The following is a 19,840-nucleotide window of genomic DNA, read 5'->3' on the forward strand; positions in this document are numbered from 1 at the left end:
AGCCAACAGTGAAATAGCACTAAACTTTTATCCAATCAGGACACATGGATCAATTTCAGATTAATCTTAAAAGACATTTCTTCTATTAGGACATTACTGTTATTATTCTTATAGTTTAAAAGAATCATAATTTGATGTATCCAAGCTTTTGTGGGGAAAATTCCTTATATTTGTGACATACATATATATACTATTATATATGTATATAATTTTTCCCATTATTCTACCTAAACTTGTAGAAGTTATTAAAGGAAAATTTTTCTTACCATTGTTAAAGACCATAAGGAAGACTTTATTCAAGGGACTATTGTGGTGAGGTTTTGCAGTAGGGGATAGAGTTGGGGCTCAATTCTGAATACAAGGAAAAGTGGGGATTTACAGCCAAGGAGCAGGGTTGGGTCTATGGGTGGAAAACTACTAAGAGGAAACAGCAGGGCTAAAGGCTAAACTGACTTGACAGGATCCGTGCTGAAGACAGGCCAGAATGATCAGGTATCAAGGGTGAGGGATGAGGTATTCGATCAGATATGGGTGGGGGATGTTCACTAAACTGATCCAGCAGGATTTTTGCTAAAACTTGACAAAGGGGCCAAGGACAGAGTTCAAGGTGGGACCTCAGAGGGAAGAGGGCTCAGAGGAGGCTGACTCGGGTTTGGGCAAAGTGAGAGTCTTTCTCAAAATACAATTTAAAATATTACCTGGAAGGCAAAACTGACCAGAAAAGAAGCTCATTAAATATTCACCTCTCAAAACAACATAAAGATGTGAATTACCCTAAATGTTAGTTCTGTCACCACCACCGACAAAACTTGAACGCTTGCTGAGGGTCAGGACCTATACCAGTTCTGGGATTAAAAGATGAGTAAGACCTATTCTGTCCCTGTCTGTGTAGCCCATACAATGGAGCAATTAAAACTGGCCATTAGAGTAGGACCTTCCATAGGTTTCTTTAAGAGACAAACAGGAAGAAAAGAATTCCCTTTCAATCAAGACCCTTTCTTTCTTTTTCTGCTTGTCCAAGAACCCCTTGCTCAGTCCACTAGCTTCCCTGCTTCGCCCCTCCGCACCCCACTCCAGCTAACAGCGCTCTTGAAGGTCCGCACCGCCGTCTCCAGGCCTTCGAAGCCCACTGCGCTTGCGCACACCCAAGTCTTACCCGCCAGCAGGGGGCAAGTCACGATTTTCTGTCCTCCTCGGCTGGGCTCTGGCGCCCTTCTTCTCCCAGCCTTCTCCCTTAGCTCTGGCCTGGAGACGCTTCCTTAGCAACGGGTCGCCCTTGGCAACAGGAGGACGCGGGCGGGCGGACTGGGTTTCCCGCGCGTTCCTGGCACCTGCCTGCGGTGGGAGGCGCAGGCCGAGCCATGTCGGAAATCCTGTGCCAGTGGCTCAACCAGGAGTTGAAGGTGTCCCAGACCGTGAGTGAGTGTCACAGCCTGGGGCGAGCGGGCCGGGAGCGAGCGGGCCGCGGAGCCTGGAGCGCGGCGCGCTGATGGAAGGTGGCGGGGCAGGCGCTAGCTGCCGGCTCTGGCTCACCTCAGCCGCTGCAGGGCTTCTCCCGTCTCCGCTCTGCCGCTCAGTTATCCATCATCACGGTGGTCTCAACCCTGCAGGTTGTGACCTACCGTGGTGCTCAGCCATCAGAGGCTTCAGGGAGGGCTCCCTTGCTCCTTTGGAGAGAAGAATTTTCTGGACTCTATCGTCTGGCCCTGACATTGCTCCTTTCACACTCAAGCGTGGTGTGCTACTAAGCCAACGAGATATGAAGCCTGAGAGCCAGCTACCGCGCTACTAAATGTGTGCCCCAGGACAAGCTACAACACCTTCTCCTTTTCCCAGTGTGTTTCCTCCAGGATAAAATAGATCCATTCGTACTTGCCATACCTAACTGCCTCGCAGGAGAGGAGGGTGTGTGAAATGAATTAATGCAGAATATGTTAACTTTTACAAATTTCAGCAGTCTTAGCTCAAATGTACACATTGACTGCTTCTGACCACTTTTCACTCTTCCCAAAGCTGACCTTCTTCACTAACCTGATTTTACCCGAGCCATGAAGTTGCCGCCCCAAGTTTCTAAATCTCACAACCACAGAGGCAGTTTTACACGTTGGCACCTTCTGTGACAGCCCAAATTCCAGAATAGCACTACACCCCCATTCAACTTCTTTCTGCTGTCTCTTAAGCAGTTCATTTTCCAGCTGGTACGGTTTTTGCTCAAAGCAAGAGGTTTTCAGACCGAATCATTTCAGTCTGTTTTTCTCAGAAGCATCCTTGCATAATGCCAGCTTGCTACCAGAGGGGCAATCGTGCCAACTCAACCTTAAGTCTTAAGTCATCCACAGAATTTGCTAGATCAGTAGTGTTTCTGCAGCCACACAGTATTTGTTATCAGCGTTTAAGATCTTTAACTTTGGAGCTTCTCCAGTTGCCTTTCTTGAGGCATAAAACCCGGATTTTTTCTTTGCCAAACCACCACCGGCACATGCCCTGGGAACCGCAGTAATTTTTTTCCCAAGGATTCTATGATCATCCCATGTGTCTCTGACTGTTCCTCACCTAAAATACGATGCTGATCTCAGGATGGCGTTTAGCATTTTTCTTTTCATATTTCTTTCTCACCATAGGAGCCAAAATGTAATAACATGCCCTTAAGATATACTCTTCCGAAGAAAAGCAGTTACAAATTGCTGAGTTTAATTTGGTTTATTTATTTTATTAATAAAAACCGCACCCTTTGCTCAAGTCCCTAAGACTCTGTTGTATATTGAAACACTTTTGAGAAAAGTAAATAAAATGCATAAGAAATATATAAAAACAGTAGTATGCCATTCTAATTGTAATCAGGTTGGGAATTTTGGTTTTGAGAGGAGGAGGAAGAATTACTTCATTCGGTGAATATTAAAAGACTGGAAACTTTTTAAGTAAGAATTTAAATAACATAAACTATAAATGGAAAATTCCCAGTGTTTGCTTTCCCGAAGCTTAACGCTGGAAGCTGTTAGCAGAGACAGCTGTAGTATTCTGCAGCCCATTCACTAGCAATACATATTCATTTTTTGATCCCAATTGCTAAGAGGAGCCTAAAAAGAGAGAGACGATCCCCTAAGTAGCCAAATTCCATATTGTAAAAGGCTTTTCTGACTATAGGGCACACATTCAACTGTGTTTGGAAACAAACAAGATAGGATTTGTGCACCTAAGAAGCACACTGCCAGTTGATTTCTGTCATTAGATAAGCCATCCTATGGTGTACAATGGAAGGCTTAGAATGGTTTAGAGGAACTCTCATGGAAGGACTGTTAAGTGGGTACAACCTCTGGGGAAAGTAATTGGGTAATTGCTGGATAAGGGTCCTGTTAAGAGCAAGGATTTGGAGGCCAGACTGTTTAGGTTGAAAGCACTTATTCACACTTACTAGCTAGTGACCTTGGGCAATTTATTTACTTAAATTTTACGATATTCACAATAGGGGTAATAATAATATCGCATTGAGTTGTGTCAAGACTAAATGAGATAATAAATGTAAAACATTTAGAATAGTCCCTGAGACATAGTAATGCCAAGTCTTACTTTACAGAAACTATCATACAAAAATAAAATCACCAATATGTAAGGACATTTGAACAAGGATGTTTATTGCTACATGGATTGTAGGGGCAAAAAGAAAAAAAATGGAAACAGTTTGAATACCCTTCAGTAGCAGAATATTTGGATAGATGACACTATGGATTGTTATGCAGTTGTTAGAACAAATGAGTTAGTTGCTATAACTTTTGACCTAAAGAATGCTCAAGTAAAACACAAAAGTTATAGCTTATTGTAACCAGTATAATTTCATTGTTGCATGAGGATGTGTGAGAGAAAAGTGTGGAGAGGCATATACTGGGCTGTTGACATACATGGGACTCTTCATTTTGTGGTTTGTGTAAGCATAGAGAGAAGTATAGAAGGATATAAACCAGTGTATCGGTATTGGTTACCCTGGGAAAGAAGCTGGCTTTTTTTTTATGCATCTGTGTTATTTGGCTTTTTGCTTGTATTGCCTTTATAATTTGAAAGGAAAATACAATATAGCCTTAGAAATATAAAATCAAAGAAGTAGATCAAACATCACATGATGAAATAGGAGAAAAAGAGGTTTAACATTTTGGTTGAAATATAGTATCTTAAAGTATTGGAGGGTTACATAAGAGTTATTTTCTCTAATAAAGTTTATAAATGGAAGAATAATAAAAGTTATCCCTTCTTGAGCACTTAGGTACTTACACCAGACGCTGTGCTAACCCTTTTATATAGGTTTTCTTTTTTAATCTTTAAAAAAGCTCTAAGAGACACTGTCCCAGTTGTACGGATGAGTAAAAGAGGCTTGGTAATTTGTTCAGGGTCACCCATCTAGTAGGTCCTAGAACTAGAATTTGAAGCTAGATCTTTGACTAGTGCTCTTAGGCACTGTATTATATATTAGAGTTTATGCTTAGGGAATATATTTTTTTAAAAATTTACCCTCCCAAGTGTATTCATTTGAACTCCTTTTAATGAGGATTATTGTTCAATTTGAAATCCCAAGCAGTACAGAAATTCAACCACCCAGGCATGTTGTAACTTCACAGGGCATAACCTAATTCCTAGATGCTTAAATGGCAAAGGTGGATTTATTCGTGTTTTTAAAAAGTGGTTCGGTCCATATGTTTCTTGCTGGGACAAAGAAAACAGAATGAGAATGCCAAGTGAATGCATTGCTGTCATTGGAGAGGTAGCTAAAGCCGATTGATTTCTGGATTATTCTGAAAGATAGAAGTCAATTTGGATAAAGCATCTCATGTTGACTTTTGTGTTGTCTGGACTCCCTGAATATCAGCAGTAAGAAAATGAATTTCAGTGATCCTTAATTGAGAATAGTCTCCCTCCACTTAATGAGGTTTCTGGGAGTCACCAGAGGCTTGATTAGTGTCAACAACGGAAGATTCAGATCTATGTTACTAAAGCTAAGGATCTCCAGTGAGTTAAGTTGAACAAAACCGTATGTCCTGGAAAATAATGCTTAGACGTATATGTTAATGAAATGTCTTAAAATACAAAAAGCTGTTCAACACAAAATCCATCTGAAATTCAAGCAATTATTTTTATAACAAAAATAAGCAATATAGAATAATGTTACTAAGAGATCTGCTGTAAAATTCTTTACAAACTCTCAGTTATTTTCAAGAGTAAGAACTGCCTCTGTTTTACAAAACGCCTGTGAATACACTGTAAGAGGAAACTGGCATCAGAATGTCTTAACTAAACATTCTCCACAAATGAGTAGAAGCATTTGAATTCCGTGTACTGAACAGATTCTTTGTAAAAATGGATGTATAAGACAGTCCATATTATTTTAGATTCCGGATGGAGCTATATTGAAAATTGTAAATACCTTATTATGCATATTTTTATTGTTTCAATGTCTTAAACATTGTTATCAATAGTAACAAGGAACCAATAAAGAGAAAACTGAGTTAAGAAAGTTTAGCATCCCTAAGTCTTGATTTTGTAGTAGCCAGATTATAAATAATGATCTCTAGTCCCAATTTTATACCCTGAGAAGTAATAATAATAATTGCTATATATTTGGGAGGGTATCTAATGAGATTGCAAATGGAAAATATCTACCACAGTGCCTTTTATCTATACTAGAGCTAGATACTCAAATATTACTTCAACCACTTTTCTGCCTCTCACTTTAGAAGTATGTCTGTTATAGTGTCTGTCACATAATAGGCACTTAGTAAATAATTGTTTATTACATGAGAATGTATGAGTGAAACAAAAATAGGGTAAAGTATTGTTTTTGACTGAACCCTATGGATTTGTTCATCTCGAAAAGGTCACCCTGGGTGCTTTGATCCTCATTTTTGTGATTTCAGAAGCTCTGCTTTATTACTTAAAGCAACTTCTTAGGAGTTGTCACATGCTAACAGAAATTACATTCTGCTGATTTTATCAGCTACAGTACCAATTCATCATGTGCAAAAGGACAGCGGAATAACGTATACTGGCAATGGAACGTAATGCAAGTCTTGGTGGGCTGGTACACTCAGGAGGAGACCAAATGCATAGATCAGTTTGCTCCTTGACAGTTAGAAATTAGACATTACCAAAAGAATCCTCAAATCAAGCTAATACTTGATGTGTTTTACTTTTCTGCTCTAGAGGCATTTTATCTAGATATCATTGAGTGGTTAGATTCGATTAGATTAAGTTAGATTAGATTAAAGTCAGATTCCCTCCTCCTCTTTCCCCCCCAGTGTTTGGGGAAATCATACTGTTCAATGATATTTTCCAGTGTTACTACTACTACAAAAGCTTCTAAAATTATGATATTTGTGTATTTTTCTTCCATTGCAGCATATCTCTATTCTGAATAAGTTTAACTAATACATTTCAAGATTATCATTTACATGATGCATAAAAAGTTTAAATAGATAAATTATTGTGATTTTTAAGAGATGGCCTATATTCCTTGTTAATTGGGTTTTTTTTTAATAAGTGGGTTTCTATAGGTGGCTAAGTCCTTTTGTATTAAATCTCAGTAGTGTTTGTTTTAGAGAGTGATATTTTCTACTGATGTCCCAAATTTTAGGGACATCCTTAATTTGGACCCCCTTGTGCACTGACTAACTAACCCCTTGTGCACTAACTATACTTAATCTGGGTTCCCTTGTACATTAACTAAAGTCTTATGTCCACACTTTTTCAAAAGTACCAAATTTTATTTTAAGAAAAAAATAGAGATATCAAAAAATCCTATTGAATATTTATTTATATACCGTATTTTATAATGTATTGTAGTGACCTTTTATTAGCCTGTGACCTTACCATATCATAGAGACATAAAATTTTAAATCTGAAAAAGAATCTTAGGCATCATTTAATTCTTCTTTGGCACATGAGAAATCAAATCAGATACGTGTAGAGATTTGTTTAGGGTTATACAACTAGGTAGTGGAAAGTTAGTAGCAGATTCTGAGTATGCTTTTAGTTCATTCCTCTTTCCCCCAGGTATTATTAAACCACACATTTTCTCATACTTTAGCCTTTCAGGGTCATTAGGAAATACATGGTTTGTCATGTAATGTAACAAATTATTTGATATTTCCTGGTTAGTTCAGCAGCATTTTCCTTGTTGAAATTTGGCCTCTGTTGACTGGAAATGGAGACAGCAAATCTAATAACAGAAGAGTGTTGTATAAATCAATGTCAAAATTGTAAGATATGAAGTTCCAAGAATGCCACCCCAAATTTTAACCATTAAAGAAGGTTATATAATATAGCAATTGAGATTTTGTTTCAGATAGTAAATCTTGAGAATTATGATGAAGTCTTCAAAGGATAAAATTATAAAAATTGATCATCCTGTTCTGGTACTGGAAGAAAAGAAATTGTCAATGTTCTCCAGCCAAAGAGCACAGGATACACCTGTAGTTGAACAAAATTGAGTTTACTGACTTGTTGCAACACATACCATGAGGAACTGTGGGGCATCTCAAGAAGACGATGTTAGAAAGGCCTTATAGCATTTGGGTTTGTGTTAGGTGTTTTTTGGGAAGGGCTCAAGGAAGCAGCGCTTTGCTCTGAATTGGAACCTGTAAAGGGAGCATAGACAACTCTATGATTGGATATCTTAATAAAACTTATCTAGGAAGTGGGGAGAGCAAAGCAAGGAAAAAGAAAAAGCAGCAGCCACTCATATCAGTCAGAATAGGGGGATGATATCTGATCATTTTTTGTGTTTTGGTCAATACTGTTTCGGTCTGAGTTCAGGCATGATTACAGAGAGATTTTGTTTTTGTCTTAATCCATCAGGGTCACTGAGTAGCCTTGTCTAGTGTTGGTGTGATGTGAAATTGATTATGTCCAGCAGGAGAAGGCCGAGGTCTAGCTGTGAGTGCTGGGCCAACTCCTAGCAACACCAGGGCCTAATTGGGCCAGGCCAGTACCCAGCCACCAGCAGCTGCTTTTCTCTCTCTCAAATGAAAGTAAATTTGCTTGGCTTTTAAAATGTGGTTGATAACCTAGGCTAGGTCTTTGATCTTCTAGTGAAGGAGGAGCAAAGGACACTTAGCATAGAATGTGTAGGTCTATAGCCCCTTGTCTACAATCCCCAAAGCCCCAAATCTGTTTAGTCATTTGGTGGCAAAACTTGACCAGAAATGCTGTGAGGCTACGTCTTGTCTTTATTTCTCCTATTCAGATGGTTTGCTGTAAAAATCAACTATGTCTGATTACATGTGCTTCCCCAGACTGGCAAGAGTGTTATAGCTTATCTGGCCCCAAGAGTAGGCCTGTATCTGAATATAAGGTTAGGGTCAAATATTTGTTCTCGGAGTACTGAGTTACCTTTAAATAAAGATGTTTGTACTGTAGTCACTGAGGATCTATTACTGAGCTTAACAATTGTGTAATTGGGCTTCCCTGGTGGCGCAGTGTTTGAGAGTCCGCCTGCCGATGCAGGGGACACGGGCTCGTGCCCCGGTCCGGGAGGATCCCAAGTGCCGCGGAGCGGCTGGGCCCGTGAGCCATGGCCGCTGAGCCTGCGCGTTCGGAGCCTGTGCTCCGCAATGGGAGAGGCCACAACAGTGAGAGGCCCGCGTACCGCAAAAAAAAAAAAAAAAAAAAAAAATTGTGTAATTGATATAACCTGTTGTCTTAGATTAGGAAGCAGTAATAATAACAATAAAATGATCACTGAGCACTTACTATATACCAGGAATTATACTATGCACTTTACATGCAATTATCTCATTTAATTCTCAAACCAGCTCTCAGGTGGTAGAACCCATCACTCTCTCTCTTTTAAAGACAGGACACTGAGGCTGTGTAACTATCCAAAGTCCCGGGGCTTATAAATGGTCAAAGAGTCAGACTAGAGAATATTTCTCCAGAGCCTGTGCTCTCCTCATTACCATTTGGAATGTAGAAGGCTTATCTTCTTTTGTGCTTTCTCCAGCTGGCTCAGGTGGAGAAACACATAGACCATTTTGCCCTCTGTCCCAGCCTAAGGTAGACAAAGGCCCACATCAAAGATTTCAGCAAATCACTGGTGATGGGGATCAGATCTGAGGCTTGGAAGACTGGAGGCATGGCTGAGTGGCTGCTGAACAACGTTTCCCAGATGTACATCATTTTAGAGCTCAGGGTGAAGAACGTCACTGGGCTCCCGTGGTTCATGTATTTCTCATATTCTGCATTGCTCCTTATCCTAGAGTCAACCCACCTCTTCTTTCCTGTAGGTAATACCAGTTGTGAGTGCAAATTAACTTATAGAGGTGGCCATCATGAAGTTAGTCATGGTATTCCGGAACATTTACTGGGAAGGAAAATTTGATAAAACAAAGGGAAAATAATAATCTTTCTTTTGAGTTTTCTTTTTTCCTTACTGTTTCCCTCCCCTCGCCTCTCTCCATTTCTCTTTCTCTCTCTGGCTTCTTATCTTCCTTTCCATACTTTTTAATCTACATATTCCTGGCTTATCTGCTTTTTCTTCATCTGATTTCTTGCATGTATTCTTCTTTTTTCTCCTCTTTCATTTTCTCTATGTGTTTTCTCTCTGTTACTTTTGCTGTTTGCTATAGCTCTTCACTCATTATTCTCTTCTGTGTTCCTGTGTTGCAAAAAAAATATGAAAAAATTCTGAAAGTGTCTAATACACACAGAGCTGCAGACACATGCTTTCATACTTATTTATAGTAAACTACTTGACAGTGAAATAATGTGTTTACTGTTCTTCTCTGACCTTTATATCCAAAATGCCCCTATTTTAACCGTATCAGAATTGCCTTTTAATAAGTTCTGCCACTTCAAAGGAAGTAAATTATGATTTTATTTTTCTAGTGACTTTTTGTAGCAAAGAGTTTGCTACAGACCATTTGCCTGATACATTGAGAGTGATGGACTAGGATACAGTTATTCCCCAGTTATTCACAGGCTAGATTTCAGGTCTTCAGTCAGCAGGAACAATAGGCAAAGTGCAAAATCCATTGAGTGTGGGGGAACGAGACCACCCAATGGCGACATAGCAGTAGCCCCTGAATACAAAATAATAGTCTTTAGATTCTTAGTAGGAATCCATAGTCTGACAATGACTGTATGTCCAGGGGCACTTCAGAAAGCTAAGAATAGGGAAGGGATATAGAAGAGAAAAAGGAAAGACGCAGAAAGGAGAAAGCAACAGACAGAAGAGGTGCAAGGCACAGCCAGAGCAACCCAGATGGCACAGTGAGGACAGTGGTAGCAGCCGAAAACCAGGGAACAGCATTGGAGGCCAGCAGTGGTGAGTCTCCGAGGAAAGGAGAAATCTGCAGTGACTCAGCAGGAGGAAATGGCACACCTCTGCCTTTTGGGGGCAAAAGGAGCTATTTGGGTTCCAGTTGCTTCCAAGACTACGGCTGTATGATTCCAGAAGGCAGTCAATAGATTCTAGTGCTAGATAGCTTAGGGGCTCACCCCAAGTAAACAGAATCAGTGAAAATAGTTGACATCTTTTTAAACTGCTTTATAATTATATTGATTTAACCTAAGAATTGGGGTATTATTGAGTATAAAATACTTTGAGAACAGATATTAAAAAAGCTTTGGGCAAAATTGTGGGCTGGTGTCAAATATGCAAGAGTCTTATGATAATGTGAAGTCTTCTGAGTGAGGTCTGTGTACAGTGGCCTTTATGGAGCAACTCAACTCACCTCCCTGCAACCACGCACCAAGCATCAGTTCTACAAATCATGAAGAAATTATTGTTTCTTCATTTTCAGATAGCCACCTTATTAATAGTCAAATAGATAAAAGAGGATAATTCAGTATGAATGAGTTTGCGACACTGTGATAATATATAATATTTTATAGATGTTTAGTATTGCTATTGCCTAAAGGACTCTGATAGAAATACATTGAAGATTTTTGGATGATTTTGAAGTCATTTGAGAGATGATGGCTTTGTCCTATGATAATATAATTTATTTTATGTATCGATTTTGTATATCATTCTTGAATACCAGGTAACCCTATATCCTTCACTTCATAAGAAAAATGCAAGGGACCCCAAACTAAGGACATTTTTAAAGAAAGCAAATTCTGTTTAACACTTCATTTCTTTTTCTGCACTCATCATTATGTGTATACTATGTGGCAGGCATGGTACCAAGGAATTCTCATACATTACCTTTAATCTTTAAAATAGCTCTCCAAGATAGATATAGATATGATGAGGGGACAGAAACTCAGGAAGCTTAAGCAGCTTGGGAGAGGTTGCACAGCTAGTAAAAGGCAGAGCCAAGATTCCTGCATAGATATCTCTGGCTCCAAAGTCTGTCTTCCTCTGGGCTGTCTCCATCATTGCACAGAACACGAACTAGACTGGAGTAAACCCTGGAGCCAACAAGGAAAAGCTTGATTATGTTCAGCAGGCTTTATTTAAGAAGGTGCAGATGATTTCTGTAAAATTTCCATTGCAAAATGGTTAAAATTAAGTTTCGAGGTTTAAAGAAGTTAGATTGTACCTTACCTGGCCAGAATATGAAATCACCATCCACAGGTTTTACTGATAACTAAGGTATTAGAGTATAATTTTATAAAATATATTGAGGGTTTGTTTTTAGATCTAAGGTTATATGTTTTATTGGTTGTGTTGTGTTTGGTTTGATCAAAAGTTGTCTTTTCCTTCAAAATGTCATATGTTATCAACTACTGATCTACATTTATTCAGGGGCCTTTATAAGATGTCTACTGTCAAACTTCAATATTTTCATTTGGTTATTACAAGATGTTTTTAGAAGTATTTTCATGGCATTTTGAGTTCAAGTTAAATTATGAAGTTTTACTGTATGTGTACATAATGAAAATGTATAAACTCTACGTACAACATTATATTTATTTTTTTAATCTCTACGTTCTAAAATTCAGGTCCCAAGTCATTTGCGAAGGCATTTTCCAATGGCTATCTAATTGGAGAAGTTTTGCACAAGTTTGCACTTCAGGGTGATTTTGCAGAATTTTCAGAAAGCAGGTTAGTGAGATTATTCCTTACTTTAAAAAAGGTCAATTCCTTTGGCATTGGGATGGTTTTAGCCCAAAGTTAACATTGAAGAATCATTTACCACAAGATTCCCCTAAACCAGACAAGCATCCATTGGTATGGAAATTGCTGCTTCCTCACATATACATACTTCATTGTCCCAGGAGTACAAAGGAGAGAAATGTATAAAGTTGCAGCAAGCCCTCATCTCTAGATGGGCCCCATTTTAATATTTTCTGTATTCCTGCATTCCTGTGTTTTATCAAATTTATGAAGCTTTCACCCATCATTTCTCCAAAAGTTCTTTCTGCCCATTTCTTTCTCTCTCTCTTCTCCTTCTGGGACTCCCACTATGCGTATGTTGGTATACTTGAAAGTATCCCACAGGTCTCTGAGGCTTTGTTGATTTTTAAAAATAAACTTCTTATTTTGAACAGTTTTAGATTTACAGAAAAATTGCAAAGATAGTACAGAGAGTTCCCATATGGTTCACATCCAGTTTCCCCTACTGCTACCATCTTATATTCATATGGTACATTTTGTACCAAAGATTTGTTATAATTTTTATCTAATGTCTTTTTTGTTCCAGTATCTCACCAGGATACCACATTATATTTTATAGCCATGTCTCCTTAGATTCTTCTTGGCTGACATACTTTCTCAGACTTTCCTTGTTTTTGATAATCTTTACAGTTTAGAAAAATTAATAACTGGTCAGGTATTTTGTACATTGTTCCTCAGTTGGAATTTGTCTGATATTTTTTCTCATGATTAGAATGAGTTTATGTGTTTTGAGATTCTGTTCATTTTTCTTCATTCTTTTTCCTTTCTGCTTCTCCTATAAATAATTTCAATTGATCTATCTATGAGTGTACCAATTCTTTCTTCTGACAACTCAAACCTCCTGTTGAGCTATTCTATTGAATTTTTACATTTCAGTTATTGTACTTTTCATCCTTAGAATTCCACTTGGTTCTTATTTTTATAATTTCGATTTTCTTATTGATATTCTATTTTTGTTGAGATGTTGTTCTCATACTTTCTTTTTTTTAATGGTTAAAAAATGGATTGTTTTAGTTCTTTTAACATTTATAATAGCTGACTGAAGATCTTTGTCTAATAAATTCAGCATCTGGGCTTCCTCAGAGAGTTTCTATTGACTTTTTTTCCCCCTATATATGGACCATACTTTCCTTTTTCTCTGTGTGTCTCATAATTGTTGAAAATAGACATTTAAAATAATATGAGTTCACTCAGATTATCCCACCTTCCCATGGTTTGTTGTTGTTGCTGCTGCTTCTTGTTTGTTTAATGACTCTCTTGGACTAATTTTGGAAAGTCTGTATTCCTTGTTGTGTACAGCAGCTGAAGACTCTGCTTGGTTAGCTTAGTGAATAGAGCAAATGAACAGAGCTCAGCAAATGAATAGAGATATTTTAAAATATCTTGAACTGATAAATCTTTCCTGACTGAGAGACTGTGAGTTTGTTGAGGTGTCTCCAATGCTTTCACAGTTTACAACCCTGCCTTAGCCTTTACTTCCTGCTTGTACAGGACCTCAAGATCAGCCAGAGGTAAGAGATTTGGGCCTCCTTCTGTCTTTTCTGCTTATCCAAACATTCCTACACATGCATATGGCCCTCTAGATCTCCAGGAATATGTCAGAGCTTTTCAGAACACCCAATGGATATTTTATTCTTATATCTTCCTCGTAAGTTTTTGGGTAGGCTCTTATTTACTCCAGTGGTATCACTGCCTTAGGTAGCTGTGATCTTAAACAATTGCCACTGATTGTTTTTCACTAATACCCTGGGAATAAGTCTTTTTTCAATGATTGAGCTCTAAAAAATATCAAATAATAACAATGTCCTGAGGATAGGACTTTTTGAGAAGGTTTAAACCTGTTTGTCCTCTCTGATGGCTGCTAGGCTGCTGGTTTTTACAGTTTCTATTGTTCCAAGGCTATTGTAGAGCTGGGGAGAAGGGAATGGGAATAGTGCAAGTTGAAACGATCAAAAGCTCTCTGTTTTAACTGAGATTAAGTTTTTTCTTAAATAAATGCTTCTTAGATTCTTATAAGCATTTGGATAATTTCTGGAGTTATGAAAAAGTTGATTTTCATAATTTTCGTCAGTTTTATTATTGCCTTTATGGAGGAATGGATTTTTGGAGGTCCTTGCTCTACCATTTCTGACATCCTGCTCCATCTCCATGTTTTAACCTGATATTTCCCACTCAAGTATTTCTTAGTTTTTGGTTGCTTGGAATGGTAGGCTTCCATTGAGCAGTACCTATGTTGCAAGACTTTAAGGCAAAAGAATCTGGTACCTCCATTCTAGAGGTGAGTCATTCTTTCACAATCCAGATTATGCTAGTTGTACGGGTAATAATAGTATAATACAAGAGGAGACATGGATTGGAAATAAATTTTCATACCAAATAAGCCTCTGTTGCTAATCCCAGACAACTTCTTAAGCTTCTAGGGTACTAGGTGACATTCTAATCCATACCCTACACCCCATGTCTCACATCTCTTCCTCAAGGGCAAGGGATACAAGGTGCTTCACAGCTTAGCCCCAACTGCCTCCTCTGCCTGAGCTCCTAGCCCTGTGCCCACTCTGCTTCTACCTTAATTTCCTCCCCTCCAATGGAAGCCAGGATCAGCCTCTAAGGTATAAGATTTCCAGGGTAGGTAAGTTAGTGTCTATGCCCTTCTTTTTTCCTTTTGCTTTCTCACAAGTTCTCATATGACCAGATTGATTTGTGATGGTCTGCATGTAACCAGGTGTCCAATCCTTTTTTGTTGTTGTTGCTTATTATCCCTTTATGGAAGTTATAAAGTTATCGTGTACATTTACTTATTATAACACTGGTCACTTTGTTGTCAGTTTCTTTTTTTGTGTCTCTTTCACGTTGCACATTGTCATTCAAGTGCCTTAAAGTTATGGGTATGAGTTATTTTTCTTTGCATCCCCAGGGCCATCACAGGCCTGGCACATGTTTAGCTTTCAGTTAATGTTTTTTGAATTAATGAATGGCTGCATATCCTGATAAATCCTGCATTTAGACACCTTGTTTGAACTTCTCCGTAGGCAGATAGAGCTCTACACCCACATGTTTAAGTGTGGTTTCCCCATCAGCTTAAGAAACTTTAGATATTCCAGTTTCTGTTTCTCAAGGCCTGTCTTACAAAATGCTTCCCTGTGTGACCCTCATCCACCTTTCCAGCCACATTTTCCACGGGTCTGGAGCCCTAACATAAACTGCTTTGGTTCACAAACATGTCATGTGTTTTTGTTATGCCTTGCAACTTTGCATATTAACATTCGTCCTTCATTTCCACCATGAGAAACTTTTATTCATCCTTAAGATCCAGCTAAAAATCCACCCCTTCTCTAAACTGTGTTTGGTCCCCTAGCAGATTTAATTTTCTTTTCCTCTTTGTTTTTTTTTTTCTCTTTGTTTTAATAACACTTTGGACATCCCTTTTTTTTTATCACATTAAGTTATAATTGTTTATTTATATGTCAGTTCTTATCAGAGTTACTGCCACGTGAAGGAGCCCAAATAATGTTTGATAATGAATATATGAATGTTTACTCCTTAACTAGATTGCAAAGTTGCTCAAAGTTGCATAGTATGTTTATTCTCTGTGCTCCAGGCATTGTCCCTGGACCATAGCAGACACACAATAATGTTTCTCTATGAAATAAATGAATGACTTCAGAAAGTATATCTGGTTCGGTACAGAAAACTTAAAGAACCATACTGATCAGATCATGCATGCAGTATTTCATGTGTACTAAGTAGGCTCTTGTTAGCCAGGCCATGGAAGGCCTTTGTGTGAAATGGAAATAGGGACCCCTTATGGATGGAGGTAACCGTGAAGACACAGGTCTTAGTGAACAGAGAGACCTCTGTGCAAAGAAAAAGAAGCCCCTTTTTGGATAAAACAACCTCATGCCAGGTATTGCCCCACCCCTGCACAGGAGTGTGCCCTGAGTATTATCATGTATAGCAGTCCTGCCTTTCACTCACTGCAAAGCACTCACTTTCTGTTCCACTGAGTCATTACCTTTCTTAACATGGGGAGAGGGACCTACTTGTCCTGACAACCAAATACTATCCATCTTTAGTTCCTGGAACAACCCACATTTTTTCCAGGGCACATGGTATTTTAAAGAAGGCAAGAATTAGTAAATCTGTGGATATGACCTTTGTAATAGTGTATTTAGTGGGGAAAAGGACCCTTCTTTGTAAAGCCTGTTTTTTAGACAGCTAGCTAGTGCTAGAGCTCATGATTTGGGGATTTTTTATGTAATATTTTCTGAGGTCTTTAGTCTAAAATGTTAACAGTAAACTAAATCTATGTTACTAATAATTTGAAGTTATTTGCTTTGGGAATTACTTAATCCTAAGAATAACTCATCTAACTCTGAAAATTCTGTTTTGGGATCTTTAGTCCATCTCAGAGGGTGAAAAATGAGCAGATTAGTTAAAAGAATAAAAAATAAAGGAACATAGATATCCCTGGGAGGGCAGCTTCTAATAACCTTGTGCGATGTATTCCCTCACCAGGTGTCAAGGAGGAGAGGAGATTGGTAATCCTTTGGCAAATAAGGACTGCAAGTAGAGAGGGAGAAGACTTTTTCCAGAATACATTCCTTATCCCCTCAGGGGTCATCATTTACATCCTATGCTATGTCTTCAGAGCAAAGATGTCCCAGTAGATTCTCTGGGTTCAAAAACAACTGTTGATTATCATGTTATACTGATTGAGCATATACTATAACAAGAGTGGACTCCATCAATTTACACACCAGTTATATTCCCAAAATTTTAGTTGGAAATTTAGAGTATATATTAAAAGCAAGCTTCCAGAGGGAAATACTATTACACCTGGACACTTTGGCCAGACCGTGAAAGGCATTTTAAAGCCTACTGTGTCACTGAACCCTAGTGTTAGCAGGCTACACTGCATTCTGAGGGTTGTGTAATACAAGAAAGAGGAGGGGAAGTGTTCTTCACTTTTATTGGGTACAGGGCTCTCTGAAGCCCAAGGTTATGACCCAGGCAAAATCTCTGAAAAGTGGTTGTCAGGCCATATCTTTCCAAGTAAGTGTAGTGGACAAGGCATACAGGACTCCTAGGATAGGAAAGACATGAAAGGATGAACTGTGATGGAAGATCAAAAGGGGATGCCAGGTGCCCGTCCAAGGAATGTGAACACAGGTCTTTGATTTGACCATCCTCTGTCACAATAAGACTCTTCAAAACATGGTCTGCTGTACCCTAATCATTTTAGTCCAGTGTTTGTTATCTCAAACTGTAAGGTCATTTGTGGGGGAACAAATTGCAAAACTGGACATGACATGAGAAGACCTAAAAAAATGTTTTACCCTTTTTGTTGATAAGATTACCTTGTAGCATTCCTTATCTCTTCTTATCCCCTCAAGATCTGTTTCTCTTTATCAATTTAAAATATTTTATTCAAAGTTTGGTTGATGTGGTATGCCGTACTAAATATACTTAACCAAATAGAGGAAATAGGACAATAAGTTACACCACAGAACTGGAAAAGGAATTCAGTGTCTTGTGTCACTATAATTGTTGACATTGGCCATTCCATGATACTGGCTTCTTATTTATATTTAGAAATCATTCATATATTTCCCCAGATCCACCTCCTTGGCAGCTAACAGGCACTTTTAGACTAGATTTTAGGAGGTTCACAAATACCCGCAAATGGTATACACATTTTGTGTATATGCATGAATGTGTGTTTTCTTTCCTGTGGAAAAGGTTTCATAGCTCTCATCAGATTTCCAAAGGATGGTATATGTGATTGAAAAGAAAAAAAGGTTTAGAACCACTGCTTGAGAGCTATCTCTTGAGAAATAATATACTAGGAACAGTATATAAAGTTTAAGAAGTGCTAATTGGGCTTCCCTGGTGGCTCAGTGGTTAAGAATCCGCTTGCCAGTTCGGGGAACACGGGTTCGATCCCTGGTCCGGGAGGATCCCACATGCCACGGAGCAACTAAGCCTGTGTGCCATAACTACTGAGCCTGTACTCCAGAGTCCACGAGCCACAACTACTGAGCCCACGTGCAACAACTATTGAAGCTTGCATGCCTAGAGCCTGTGCTCCACAGCAAGAGAAGACCACACACCTCAATGAAGAGTAGTAGCCCCTGCTCGCTGCAGCTAGAGAAAGCCCGCACGCAGCAACAAAGACCCAATGCAGACAAAAAAAAAATAAATTCATTAAATACATTTTAAAAAGAAGTGCTAAGTGATCTCTTTCAGCTTCTAAACATTAATTTGAGGTCATTAAAGGTCATTGTATCTTCCCCAAATAATATTGTAGTCCAAAATGAAGTTATTGAGTGAGTAACCCTATAATATTAGAAATTCCACCAACTCCCTCTGTTCTAAAGTTTCATCTTTTTTCAGGGAGATGATGTGACTTTGACTTATATTTAAGTATATTCAGTGTATTTTTTTCCATCAAAGAACGTCACTGAGTTTTTGGAAGTTAAAGTAAGGAGAAAATAGACCAGTGGTTAAAATTGACACTTAAATGCAGTTTGATCACAGAGAGGCACAAAAGTTGAAAATGCATCTAACATCTTTTGCTTTCTTTCTGCCACTGGATTCATAGGCTTATTGACAGCCCTAGGTCATTTGAGACATCTATCACAACAGTTACATCAGTTTATCACTACTTGTTATTCATCTGTTTTCCCACTATGAACTCCTAAAGGGCAGGGTGTCTTATCTTTGTAAGACTTTAATACATTTATAAAAACTTATTAAATTAAACAAATTATTGGTATAGTTGAGAGAGTAAATTAATAAACGAATTAATGAATTTCTTCTAAAATGTGAGCCTAATTTGATAATAGGTGATTCAATAATACATCTATTTTAGAAAGTCTTTAGCGATTCTTGAAGAAGTAATATGAAGTGTACAGTGAAGATTATATAAGTAATTTAGTTGTATAGCTAATGTTATTTAATTAAATATTTCTGATAATGCCTGAGGGGATTACTGTGAGAATTGTCACTGCAACTGAAAATAAGGTTATTTTCAGGTTCTAGTAATGACATCACTTAAAGAAATGGACATTTAAATTGCAATTTTGTCTTCTGAGTAAAATATTTTTCAAAACGATAGTTAAGTTTTTCCATTTAGAAGAAGGCATTTAGTTATGCTTTTGTACTGACTTCCTGCAGAAATTCTAGCATCTATTTAAGTAGAAGAGTATATGAAATTAATGGGTTTTAGTTTAGCCATTCAAGAGAAATAAATGCATGGATTTAGGACAATACACAAAATCTCAATGTATCTACAAGATTAAGTGGTTTTAGAGAGGACTGATATATTTAAAAGAACATGGGATAATTCATAATATGGGATCATGGTAATACCTCTGATATTTGTTGTTTGCTGTATTTCAGTGTCTAATTATGTAAAATATTTTAATGCCTAGGATTTCAAGTGCCAAACTTAATAATTTTTCTCGCTTGGAGCCCACACTTCATCTTCTGGGTGTGCAGTTTGATCAAAATGTGGCCCACAATATAATCACAGAAAAGCCTGGGGCGGCCACGAAACTCTTATATCAATTGTACATTGCTCTCCAGAGAAAAAAGAAAGGTGTGCTGACTGGAGTGGAAATGCAAACCATGCAACCCCTGACAAATACAAAAGTTCAAAGCGTGAAAAGCGAGACTTTTCGAGATGTAAGTACATAAAGAAACATTATAAGCATATCACAATATAAAGCTTGA

General features: G+C 38.2%; 1 protein-coding gene across 1 annotated transcript in view; it reads left to right on the forward strand.

Moving 5' to 3' along the window:
• The first annotated feature begins 1,140 nt into the window (after positions 1-1,140).
• Positions 1,141-19,840, forward strand: part of LOC136794158 (sperm flagellar protein 2-like) — a 49,811-nt gene continuing 31,111 nt past the window's right edge. The window contains exons 1-3 of the mRNA XM_067033342.1: positions 1,141-1,419; positions 11,932-12,034; positions 19,540-19,792. Coding sequence (XP_066889443.1) covers positions 1,362-1,419; positions 11,932-12,034; positions 19,540-19,792 — 414 coding nt within the window. The 5' untranslated portion in view covers positions 1,141-1,361. The remainder of the gene's footprint in view (positions 1,420-11,931; positions 12,035-19,539; positions 19,793-19,840) is intronic.

Source organism: Kogia breviceps, chromosome 4, assembly GCF_026419965.1.
Source record: "Kogia breviceps isolate mKogBre1 chromosome 4, mKogBre1 haplotype 1, whole genome shotgun sequence".
NCBI lineage: Eukaryota > Metazoa > Chordata > Mammalia > Artiodactyla > Physeteridae > Kogia > Kogia breviceps.